Here is a 13,160-nt window from a genome sequence, read left to right as displayed (position 1 = left end):
CTTGCTGAAAGAATCTCACTTTCCTGGCAAGCAGATAAACGTCAGCCGGCAACAGCCCTCATTGATAGAAGCAGTTGTCAGAGCTGTTATACCTTCTCGGCATGACTGGTTCGTTGCCAGATCTGTGGTAAATGAGACCGCCATTCGATTTGGTTTTGAATGTTGCGTTTTTTTCAAAGAGTTCTTTGAGTTCTTGTGTGAGCGTGGTAAATGTTTTTGAAGTGAAATTTCTTTTGCCTCGAAGGATGAAACGCTGTGAGGAGTAAAACCATAGCGTTTCATCGACATGTGACGCTACGCCAGCGCCATCTGTTAAAAGCGTGGCGTGGATGAAACGCTGTGAGGAGTAAAACTAGCGTTTCATCGACATGTGACGCTATGCCAGCGCCATCTGTTAAAAGACTGGCGTGGCGTGTCGTCGTGAATGTAATGCGGTCGCCATTAGTAACGCGAGACGCGTCATAGAGTGTGTGTGTAGTTTTGAGCAAATCTTACAAACATATTTTGTTTTGTTGATTGATTTCTCTTAAATATGGCATCAAATCAAAAACGGAAACCGAAAACAGGTGCTGAACGGCAACGTGAGTATTTGGAGCGTAAAAAATTAAGAGCTACTGTTGAACACCGTGACAGTGAATCCTCCGGTTGTACGATAAGTGATAATTTGTCATCTGTGCATCAGGATATCGATGAAGAACATTTCTCCGTAAATCGATCAGTCGATGGGCGGTCATTTCATCAGTATCATGGACCTAATTATGTTGTGTGTGAAGCTATAGTTCATACAAACGATCCACTGCCATCAACATCGACTCATAGAGATTTCGTTTCTCCGATAGCACAATGTTCAAATGCGCCTGCAATAACGAGAACGAAAAAAAGCAATGCTCAAGTTTGCCGAGAATATGGTGCAGGAAAAAAAGCAGCGCGTGAAAATCCAGACAGTGATTTACATGAACTGAATACTGTGGACATGGCGGAGTGTACATCATCGGAAAATAATGCTCAACGGGTTGTAAGTGAATCCAGTTTAATAGTAGATGCTGATTCACACCATATTCAACAATCTTCTGTAGCGAATGCTACAAGAACGTCGAGTACTGATCGTGTACGGGCTTACCGAGCACGCCAAAGAGCCCTCATTGAGAGTACTGCTGGTCCATCCTCGGTTTCAGTAGATGATTTAATAGATCCAGAGCAACCGTACTCAGGTTACAAAAGGAATAAAAGTGCTCATCAAACATTCGATAAACAATTTTATGGAAACACGTTTGGTCATAAGTGTTCAGTATGTGATCGACTTTGGTTTCAAAATGACTTAAATAAACCAATAGAATCGTTCACGAACATTTTGAATACCATACTTCCGGGTGTTGATATTGAAAATATTCTTCTATGCCAAACTTGTAGAAGATCATTCACAAAGGGAAATATTCCAGTGTACGCTGTGTATAATGGTTTTAAATATCCTCAAAAACCTGATCACTTGCCGCCATTAGATTTGGTGAGTGAGAGACTCATCTCACCAAGATTGCCATTCATGCAAATACGCCGCTTCCGACATATGCATGGGCAATATGCAATATATGGTCAGGTAATCAATGTCCCTGTATCAGTGAACAATATGGTTACTCGATTGCCACGTGAAGTCTGCGATGATTTTTTACGTATTTCAGTTACCATAAAGCCCTTGTTTCATTTTTAGAAAACGAATCCAATAATGATAATGACAATGCCGAGAACCAAATGTAATTGAGTACAATAAATTCATTTCTTTTTATATTAAAATAAATAAATAATTCTGTTTAATAAAATTCCATTCCATGCTTTCCATGACTTCTGCTTGCATTATATTGAAATAATAGTTAAATTATTGATTTGTTGATAAAAGAAGTTTCACTTCAATCGTGCGGGTTCCGTGAACTACCACACACTTTCTTTTTTTTGTTTTCAGGATGTTTGCCTTGTTGCCATTTTTTGTCTCACCTGGCGCTTTTCTTGAGCTACGAAAGATATCAGACTGCGTTGCTTGTTGGTTATGGAGGAGCTTATTAAGTTCCAGGCTGCTTTCTGAATGCATTTATTGAAATGTTCAACTGCAATTTTAATGTCTTCATTAAATTTGAGTGGGTGCTCTAGGCTTAGCAATTAAAGTTCCGAAATACTGCCAATCAGTTTTATTGCTGTAGAGAGTACAGGGACTAAGAGATTCAGCAGTGTTTTTATTTAATTTGATCATTATTGGAGAATGATCAGTTCATAACATGAGTAACAGGTTATTTCATTTTCTGGAATCCTTTTTGCAACGCAAAAGTCACTGAGATCGGGGATTTTACTTGTGTCACTAGACACCTGTTAGATAGTCTGGTGGCGGTAGTGGCGGCCAAGAGTTGCCGACCTTTTGCGGTAGAGAGTCCCACTATGTGTGTTTTGCGTTGTAGTCTCCTCCAGCTATAAATCTATTTCCATGAGTTTTAAGAGCTTTTTCGTATTCCTCCGCTTTGATAGAATTCTTTGGTGGGCTGAGGTGAGATTGTGAGGGGACCGTGTAAATTCTCAACAACTATGCTTTTGGCTTGTATAGCTTCCGTACAATATGAGTTATTGCTGTTGTGCTAATTTCGATTTTATTAAAATAGCGGAGCCAGTATGTGCTTTTTTATCGAGGTGTATTGTGTGATTAAGTGTGTAATTTCGTTTTCGAAAATAGCTTTTATCAGTAAAATGAGTTTCAGACATATCAAGAATATCTATCTTATGGGATTTGAGTAACGTTTGTAATTCCAATACGTGTTTTGAGGGCCCATTGGCATTCCATAGGCGAATATTCATGAGTTTGAAGGGTTGAATTTTTGAGTCATGAGACTATTTCACTTGAGGAGTCGGATGTTGTTTCTTTGAACTGAGAGACTGAGACTGTATTTTGTAGAATACAACTTGTGAATAGGAAGGTGAATTTGAGTTGTGTTTGGGTGGTTGAGTGGCAGAGATGAACCTGGATGAGTTCCGTGGTTGAGCGGCAAGAGCGGATTTTTCAGTTTTTGCAAATTTTTTCCTTCTCACAAAGCGCACTTAACGGTATAACTTTTCATCTTACGCTAACAGTTTACAGATAAATGAGCTCCAGCGAATTTTACACATACTCGTTTTTGTGTCAATAAGATTTAGTGTGTCTATATTGTTGGTAGTTTGCGCATTGAGGGATATCTCGTTTCGGGTGTGGGGGCTCAAATGTAATTTTTGTATTTAAAAGATACGTGACGTCGTAAATATCTTTGTTATTTTAATTTTGTTTTAACTCAACGACGAACATCGAGAGGGATATTTTATTCGTTCTGTGTTACATTTATATATATAAAAATGAAATGATGTTCGTTTGTCCGCATTTTTTTGGGCCGATACGAGGCCAATTTTATTCGTTCTTTTTTCATATTATAGGGATCCACTAGGGGAAGGTTTTTAGCAAAAAAAAATTTCTTTTAAATATTTTCTTCATATAAAAAAAAAAAAAATCAAAATATTGTCCAAAACAAAACTTGCTCGATTGTTAGATTAAAGTAAGTTTCGAATCGACATTCATTTTATGTGTACAACTTTTTTTGAATTTTTTGTATTTGTATTGTGATACAGAAATGTATTGTATACAGAAATTTCAAATGATTCGAATGAAAATTTTTTTTTTTTTGTTTATTTCTTCCATAAAATATTACACCTGTCGTTAGACAATAAGTAATTTGATTTACAAAAAGATGGAATGAGAGTGATATTGAAGGGCCAATGCCCCCAAGCTCATTTAGAAGAAATTTATACATATTATTTAAAAACAAGTGGTTAACAAACAATGATATATACGATTAGTTGACAATTGATTACAAGGATTTTGCAAGATCTGTTGGTGTTTGACGGTTAAGCCGACTTTGGGTAGATTTTTCTTTATTTGGTAGTCTTCTCATCATAGGATTTGTATGCGTTTATAGTCTATTTATGTGTCTTCTGCTAGCGCTTTGTATTGTTTCATCAATAGTATCGATGTCAAGGTCGCGATGAATATCTGCGTTAGGTATGTACCAAGGTGCATTAGTTAAGGTCCTAAGTATTTATGAAAATAATGTTTCAATTCAATTGAGCAATGCTTTCTTTGACCAATTCTATATGGAAATGAATGCGTTTGCAAACTATGTTTTCGGCTATGAAGAAATGTTGGAATCGAATGAAAAAGGAAAGAAACGCGAAATGATATAATAAAAAAAATTCTTGGAAAATTTAAAATCATTGGAAAAATTCAAAGGTAATAAGAACATACACAAGATAAAGTTAGAATTCGAATTTTTAGATTTATTTTGTTTATTTCTCATTTTTTCAGAAGTACACCACACAAAAACTCATTCCAACTCTGATTTTGAAATCCTGTTGGAATTGGTGATCGATAATTTTGTCACTATAATGGTCAATGGAAATTTTCGTGTATCAGACCCTGCATATTATTTACCATATCAACTTTTTATGGAACATATGGACCAAATGAACACAAAAAAATAATTTAGTTTTGTTTTGATTTTTTGCAACATTTTGGTTTTCAGTTAATACAATAAAAACAATACTGTTTTTTCGTGAACACAAAATTCTAAATTTATTACGTTGTTTGTTTAGAATTTTTTTAGAAAAAAAGTAAATTTTTTGGTTTTGAGGAAATTTGTTTATTGTTGCTATTTGTGAAAGCGTAGATATTTGTAAGTATTTGACTATAATCCTAAAAGTTAATGGAATACCACTATGACACATAGAAAACATTTTTTCAAAGGGGTGTTTTTCGAAAATTATAAAAAAAATTGTTTTAAAAAATTTTGAAGAAATAAAGTAAAATAAAAAAATTTCGAAAGCATGAAATTTTTTCAAAACCAAATTTTCCTCAAAAAGATAAAAGAAATTTCTTCGAAGAGGTGTTTTTCTAAAATTACAAAAAAAAAAATTTCAAAAATTTTAAACAAATAAAATAAAATAAAACTTTTTCAAGGGTATGAAATTTTTTCAAAACAAAATTTTCTGAAAACCAAACAAAATTTAAAAAAAAAATGGTGTTTTCAAAGCATTTCATATTCCACTATTAATAGAGAATACATTTTTTCGAGGGGGTGTTTTTCAAAGCGGAAAAAAATCTTTTTTAACAAATCAATTTAAACTTTTAAAAAAGTATGAAATTTTTTCAAGAACAAAATTTTCTCAAAAACGTTAAATTAAAAAAAAAATTGTTTTTTCAAAATATTTAATTTTCAGCAATTAACTGAAAAGAAATTTGTTAGAGCGAAGTGTGTTTCAAAACTTCAAAAAACACTTTTTAACCAAAAAAAATAAACCTTTTTTCAAAAACAACAGGAATGATAACATTGCCTAACAATTTCTGCACTTTTGCACAGCCTAAAGAGGCATTGATACAGAGTGTATTTCCAAACATAGTTCAACATTACAAAAACCATGATTGGCTCAGCGAAAGAGCAATTTTAGCTGGGAAAAATAAGGACGTCAATGATATAAATTCAGCTATTTTAGATCAAATACCTGGTGACATAGTTGCGTATAAGTCAATGGACACTATTACTGATCAAGATGAGGTCGTAAATTATCCAACTGAATTCTTAAACTCACTCGATTTGCCAGGCTTACCACCTCATAATTTACGATTAAAAATTGGAGCACCGATTATTATGCTGCGCAATAGTAATGTGCCCCGACTTTGCAACGGTACCAGACTCGCTGTGAAGAAGCTAATGGGTAACGTTATCGAAGCAATAATTTTGAAAGGGAAGTACAAAGGAGAAGACATTTTGATACCCTGAATTCCACTGATTCCGGCGGATTTACCATTCGATTTCAAACGTTTGCAGTTCCCTATTCGCCTTGCCTTCGCTATGAGAATTAATAAGGCGCAAGGACAGTCTCTACAAATGTGCGGTATTAATTTAGAATACCCAATTTTTTCTCATGGACAATTGTATGTAGCTTGCTCACGAGTTGGCAAACCATCGTCATTATTCATGCGAAAGATGAAAAAACCAAACACGTTGTCTACCAAAAAGTGTTACAATAAAGTTCGAATGAAATTGTATCAAAGAATTTGCTTTGTTTCGTATTAATTTTATTCTCTTTCAGCAAATCATTGAATTTATCGTCTAGCGAAGCGGGCGAGGGTACGCTAGTATTATATATATTTATTGCTTTGTAACCGAGATTTGTAAGTTCAAAAGAGATATCTTCTGTGCTTATGGAGTGGTGCATGTTTTTTAAAAAAACTTTAAAGTTCCTTTCCTGAGTTTTAGGCCATAGTAGACTTGGGCTTTTTCTGTTAGAAACTGCATCAGTGGGGTGATATTGTGAACTTTGACAACAAATATTTGTGGAGGTTTTGATATATCTTCCTGCGGTTTGGGGTTTTTATCTACCTTCTCGCTTTCTAAGGAAGGAAATCGATTTTCTGTTGACTCCGAGCTACCTAGTCAATACTGGTCCAGTATGGCTTATTTTTAGGATATTTGGAGCAAGTGCAGCTGCTGGATATGTTGCTTTATATATGTTGAGTTTTGGGCTATTTTAAAGTTTAGAAACTCTTACCAGAAACCATAAAAGTTATGGCGAGCTTATTTTCAGCTGCTGAGTTGAGCTTAGTTGGATGACTTTGCTCTTTTTCGATTTTTTTTTTTGTGTTTTGTTTGCACTGTTCAATGTTCAGAATTTGAGTGCCTATTTTTTTATTTGTTTGTATTAAAGCAATACAGCGCACACTCGATAACGTGAACTAATTCAAACCAAGGCAGTTCACGTTATCAAAAGTGTTCACGTTTTGGAATGCCCAAAAAGACTAAGTACATATATTTTTTCACATTTAAATTCACATTTTGTTCTTGTTTTCGTTACATATTAATTGAAAATTAAGGCATACGATGGTTTTATTTAAAAAAAATCAGTCATCTTTTTTTTATCTTCTGTTTTTGTAATACTTGAATCCCAGCTTTCTCCCTTAACCGTCTTAGCACGCTCATATCATTTTGATCGACGTCTTCATGGCCAGCCCATATTAACGCCTTGTTGAAGATATCAACTGCTTCAGTCGGTTTAATTTTATCCAGTTGCTCTGATACGCTGTGATCATCGGACTCGTCCTCTTGCTGATGATCGCCATCTGCATTGCCCTCCTCGATACCTTCGTTCCATTCATGAATGGCTGGTAACGTAAATTCAATCTGAAATTTTTAATAAAAAAAAGTTTTTCAATAACCCACATACATATCTTTAAACTACTAAGGAGATCGACGGTGTTGCTCATCAACGTGCGAAGTTCAGCTTCCCATTTTTCTTTTAAAGCCGCCAACGGAACATTATTTTCGGGATCATCATTGTTTACCCCAAAATCTAAAATACTGTTCCAGCATTTAGCCAATGTTGCTTCACCAACACGAAACTAAGGCGCATCCAAAAGATTTATAGCTGTTTTTACGTTAATTTTTTTCAACGACTCGAGCAAATCAGACTTTGTTGCTCTAGAAGGCAACTTAGTGATTTTTATTGCATTCTGATCCATCGGTTGAATGAGGGGAGTAACGTTTGGCGGCATAAACATTGCCGAAATTGGCCCATTCTCCGTTGCCAGTTCAGCTTAATTTTGGGTGAGAAGGAGCATTGTCGATTAGGAGAGCTGTAATTTGTAAGGCTTTCTCCTTTAAAAATGATGTAACGTTAAAAAACAACCAGTTAGCCTCAAAAATCGGACAAAACGTAAAAGCAATATTCACCTGTGGAGCAAATGACTCATGAAACCATTGCTTGAAAATAGCCGACGTCATCCAGGAGGATTTCGAGCTCTTATATTCGGTGGGACACTGAAAGTTTTTAAAGCAGCGTAGATTCTTCGCCTTTCCAATTACCAAAATCTTAAGCTTGTGGGATCCAGTGGCGTTTGAACAGCATAAAAACGTGATTCGCTGCTTCTCGGACTTTACCCCTGGGGCTCTCTTCTCCAAACTTGACGCGTACGTTTTTCTCTGACCTTTTCACCAGAAAACATAAGACGAAACACTCTTTACAAAACCAAAACCGCAACTGAAATACTTTACTCCTTACATGCAGTTACGAATAAAATGCCTATTTTATAAAAAGGGGATTCCCCAATTTCAGACTTACTTGAGATCAATGTAAACTACATACAAATAATTGTAACGTTTATTGTTCGTGTTATAGAGCTTTTTGGGTTTGCTCACGTTTTAGAGTAGTCAATGCTCAAAAATGTCTGTTCACGTTTTGGGGTGTTCACGCTTTAGAGCGTTCACGTTACCGAGCGTGCGCTGTATTAGCTTTATTAGCCACAAATTGGCTTGTGCATAAAACTTACGAAATTCCGAAAAGAAAGTTTTCTTCTACCGGACTAACACTGATTTGAAGACTATTTTCACAATAATCACTGTATTTTGTACAATAATTAATTCACGGTTGATGTGCCCATTTTTTTTTTTTGAGTTAGGGTTGCCAAAAATCCACTGGCTATTAACACATGTATTTTGGCCCTCGTATCAAGCGAAACGTTTTTGCAACCTCAGATTGGTTGCTGTTATTTGAGATTATGTGAGCCGAGCAAGCCTATAGTAGGTATAGTCTTTTTCTGCTTTTTGAATTATTTTTGTAGCTACACGGTTCGCGGCAAATTCAACGGGACACAACTGTACAATTCATTCGTGCATTACTCTAAGGCATTCGACCGGATGGAGAGGATTTTCGATTGAACATTTTTGAAATCTTGTAAGTATCAACAACGCCTTGCATTTTTGGCCTGCGACAAATTCCTTTTTATTGGAGTAAACGCGGTTTTTGTCATACAAGCTTACTCGTATAGTACCTTTACACATGCTAAAAGATTTGCGGTGGGACACTGAATCTGGACATAACCCACCAAAGATTTGCGCCTGAAGAGTTTTGGAGCCAACTTTTCCATTTTAGTGAGCACTAATAAGCTGTCGGCGGCCGCCGTAGCCGAATGGGTTGGTGCGTGACTACCATTCGGAATTCAGAGAGAACCTACGTTCAAATCTCGGTGAAACACCAAAATGAAGAAAAAGCTTTTCCTATTAACGGTCGGTATTTCTGCCACGAAAAAGCTCCTCGTAAAACAAATATCTGCCGTTCTGCTTGAAACTGTAGGTCCCTCCATTTGTGGAACAACATTACAACGCAAGCAGAAGATGAGAAGGTGGGCTTTCTGTAACTTTGTTTAAAAATTGTCGCCTCTTAAACCAAATTTTAACAAATCCTTGGCTGAAGAAATATTTTTCGATGATTGGAAGCTGACTTCAGTCACTCCTATTTTCAAAAGCGGTAACAAAAGCGATATTGTAAATTACAGACCAATTTCCAAATTATCTGTTTTTCCTTCGCTAGGTTTCGTCTCTATGCTGATGATCTAAAAGTGTTCGCTGAAATAAGAAATTCTAGTGATTCAGCCGCCCTATAGTCCGAGTTGAATAATTTATTTTCCTGGTGCCTTATGAATCTTCTATTTCTTGATATTGAAAAATGTCACAAAATCTCATTTTCTAAGCTTCAAAACCCCCTTTATGCCTCTTATCATATCAATTATACATATCTTGCTTCGTCTGATGTGATAAAAGATTTAGGGGTTTTCTTTGATTCAAAGCTTAATTTTATCACGCACCCAGATTATGCCGTTTCCAATTCTCTTGCTATGCTCGCTTTTGTTAGACGTCACTCATCGCACTTCACTGACCCATATACTCTTAAGATATTATACTCTGCGTTTGTTCGGTCCAAATTAGATTATGCCTCTTTTATTTGGAAACCTTATCATGCAGTCCATATAAATCGAGTGGAGAGGGTTCAAACAATCTTTGTGCGTTTCGCACTACATTAACTCAATTTCTCAGACCCGAAACCCTCATACGAATCTCGCTATCGTTTGATTAGTCTCTTTCCATTAAGTGACAAAGGTACTTTTCAAACAGTATCATTTATCTTTGATCTCATTCTTCTTCGATCTCAGGGGGGAAACCGGTTTAGATCGATCAAAAAATCAAATTTTTTTATGCATTAAATCACTAAAAAAAAATAAAAATTTTAAAGCGAAATTCGCATTATTCCCGATTCTATGAGCACTTAGTGACTGCCCGTCGGTTTTGCACCGTAGCGCGCGTTAGTTAGAACGACGTTCTTCTCGAAACTACTTTTTTTCAACCGGTGGGCATTCTAGCTTAAAAAGTTATCGACCAATCGTTCTAAAATTTGTCGGGATTTTTTCTTTCTTCAATTCTAATCTATATGAACCTAATAAACCTGGGATTATATTGTTATTTAAAATATGTTTTTTAAGCGAAATAGATAAAAAAATATGGTATACAAAAACTACTTTGTGTTCAAGCGCCTCAAAAGCATTAATTATTTTTTTACCACAATTAAAGAGAAAAAATTGCAACTTCAGGAATTCCCACCAGCAAGTCACTCGGATGGCCATCGTCCATGGACAGCACGCTCTAACGCCACTATCTCCTGCGGAAAAAGCCTCAAAAAAATTTAAAAGTGTACCTAAAAATATAAATAAAATATCCTCTAAGCTTAAACAATTTCTAATGATTCCTTTATATTCAAAAAATTCTCGAAAAACACCAAAATGTTTGCTTTCTAAGCCGGTTTCCCCCCTTAATGGACAAATTGACTGCTCGTATACCATATATTTATTTATACTAATATTATAAAGAGGAAAACTTTGTTTGTTTGTAATGAATAGGCTCAAAAACTACTGGACCGATTTTAAAAATTCTTTCACCATTCGAAAACTACATTATCCACGAGTAACATGGATTATATTTTATTTTGGAAATAGGGCTCGAGATATAGATCAACACGTGGACCCGGGTAACCTTCGGATGTGTATATACAATATGGGTATCAAATGGAAGCTGTTGGTGAATGCTTTAGTCCAGAGTATTTTTCATGCCGCTCCGTGACTAGGGTCTCGAGATAGAGACCAAAACGTGGACCCTAGAATGTGTTTGTACAATATGGATATCAATATGAAGCTGTTGGTGAATGTTTAGTACAGAGTATTTTTCATGCCGCTCCGTGACTGGGGTCTCGAGATATAGGTCAAAACGTGGACCCGGGTAACCTTTGGTTGTGTATGTACAATATGGGTATCAAATGAAAGCTGTTGATAAGTGCTTTAACACGGGGTAATTTTCATACCTATTGATGACTAGGGTCTGGAAATATATGCCGAAACGTGGACCCGCCGTGTCTTTGCACCGAATTAAACCAAACTTACACACATTGTTAAGGAGGTATTGAAGATGGTTTGCGTATAGTTTGGATACCTATTGGTAGATAGGGTCTCGAGATATAAGTCAAAACGAGGACCCGGGTAACCTTCGGATGTGTATGTATAATATGGGTATCAAATGGAAGCTGTTGGTGAATGCTTTAGTTCAGAGTATTTCCATCCGCTCCGTGAGTAGGGTCTCGAGATAGAGACCAAAACGTGGACCCTAGAATGTGTTTGTACAAATGGATATCAAATGAGAGCTGTTGATAAGTGCTTTAATACGGGGTAATTTTCATACCTATTGATGACTAGGGTCTCAAAATATATGCCAAAACGTGGACCCGCCGTGTCTTTGAACCGAATTAAACCAAACTTACACACATTGTTAAGGAGGTATTGAAGATGATTTCCGTATAGTTTGAATACCTATTGTTAGATAGGGTTTCGAGATATAGGTCAAAACGTGGACCCGGGTAACCTTCGGACGTGTATGTACAATATGGGTATCAAATGAAAGCTGTTGGTGAAAGCTGTAGTACGGAGTATTTTTCATGCCGCTCCGTGACTGGGGTCTCGAGATATAGGTCAAAACGTGAACCCGGGTAACCTTTGGTTGTGTATGTACAATATGGGTATTAAATGAAAGCTGTTGATAAGTGCTTTAATACGGGGTAATTTTCATACCTATTGATGACTAGGGTCTCGAAATATATGCCAAAACGTGGACCCGCCGTGTCTTTGCACCGAATTAAACCACACTTATGCACACTGTTAAGTAAGTATTGAAAATGGGTTTCGTAAAGTTTGGTTGTAATTCGGAGCACTGGCAACGGGTACAGCGTTCTTTTGAACCAGCCATAATGTCGCTTACTTTTTTAACGTTTGGGGCGGAACTGAACTGTCAAATTGACAGTGTGAGTTACAATGTGTCAATATTTCTTTCTGATTTGGATGCCATAAGGGAAAAACGTAAGTGCAACATGTAAAAATTGTTTGTGAATTTTTTTGGAGTGGATTTTGGAACAGTGAATAATTTCTTACGAAATTTGAGAATTTAATGTGAAATCCGAATGAAATTATGTGTTCGTGGAAAAAAAATTTTTTTTCGTTTTTTTTTTTGAAAAATATAAATGGATAATGGTTAAAAAAGCTCCAATGCTTAATAAAACATATAAATTGAAACGAAAAATGCATGGATGATTAGGAAAAAAGACGATTGTTTATTCATATGCGTTGATTTGAAATTTAAAAACACTCTTCTTTTTTCCTGATTTTCAATTTATATTTTATATTTACTCAAAAACAAATAGAAAAACAAAAAATATTGTTTATGCCAAAGCGCTTGAATAAAGAATAAAGAAATAAATAATATGAAAATCATATATTTTCTGTTCTAAACCATATCTATTATATTTTAGTGTGCCCAGCGAAGGGGGCCGGGTTTGCTAGTTTAATATAATAAGCTGTCATCTTGAAGAATACGTACTGAATTTTATTCTGAACTAATTGCATCGAGGACTTTCGTTTTTGCGAATACACTATTGTTTGAGATTTGGTTGGACTCAGGAGTAGATTTTATTATGACACATTTGTATTGACTTCTGAAAGGGATGGGTAGAAACTTTTTTTCCGTTTCTTGCTTTTTTTCATTTCGATTTTGGGGTAATTTACATACTATTGGATAGTATGTCAAATCGGTTCGCCGAAGAGAACAAGGTATTATTTTCGAAAAGGAATACGCAGTGGAAATTTTTGTATATAACTTCACAATGGGAAAGAGAAGAAATAAGAAAATGCAAAGGTAATAGGCATGTGGAAAATATATACATTTATGGAAGTGAAATAT

The 13,160-nt window shown here is 35.7% G+C and overlaps 1 protein-coding gene across 1 annotated transcript; it reads right to left on the bottom strand.

The window, feature by feature from the left end:
• Positions 1-773: 773 nt before the first annotated feature.
• Positions 774-7,318, bottom strand: LOC129250572 (uncharacterized). The gene is made up of 3 exons (XM_054890188.1): positions 7,271-7,318; positions 6,993-7,235; positions 774-857 (listed from the first exon to the last, which is right to left on the bottom strand). Exons 1-3 carry the CDS (start codon positions 7,316-7,318, stop codon positions 774-776), a joined length of 375 nt encoding a protein of 124 aa, XP_054746163.1.
• Positions 7,319-13,160: the final 5,842 nt, after the last annotated feature.

Source organism: Anastrepha obliqua, chromosome 6 (assembly GCF_027943255.1).
Source record: "Anastrepha obliqua isolate idAnaObli1 chromosome 6, idAnaObli1_1.0, whole genome shotgun sequence".
Lineage (NCBI taxonomy): Eukaryota > Metazoa > Arthropoda > Insecta > Diptera > Tephritidae > Anastrepha > Anastrepha obliqua.
The sequence above is the reverse complement of the archived record's forward strand: the minus strand, read 5'-3'. Positions and strand labels throughout refer to the sequence as shown.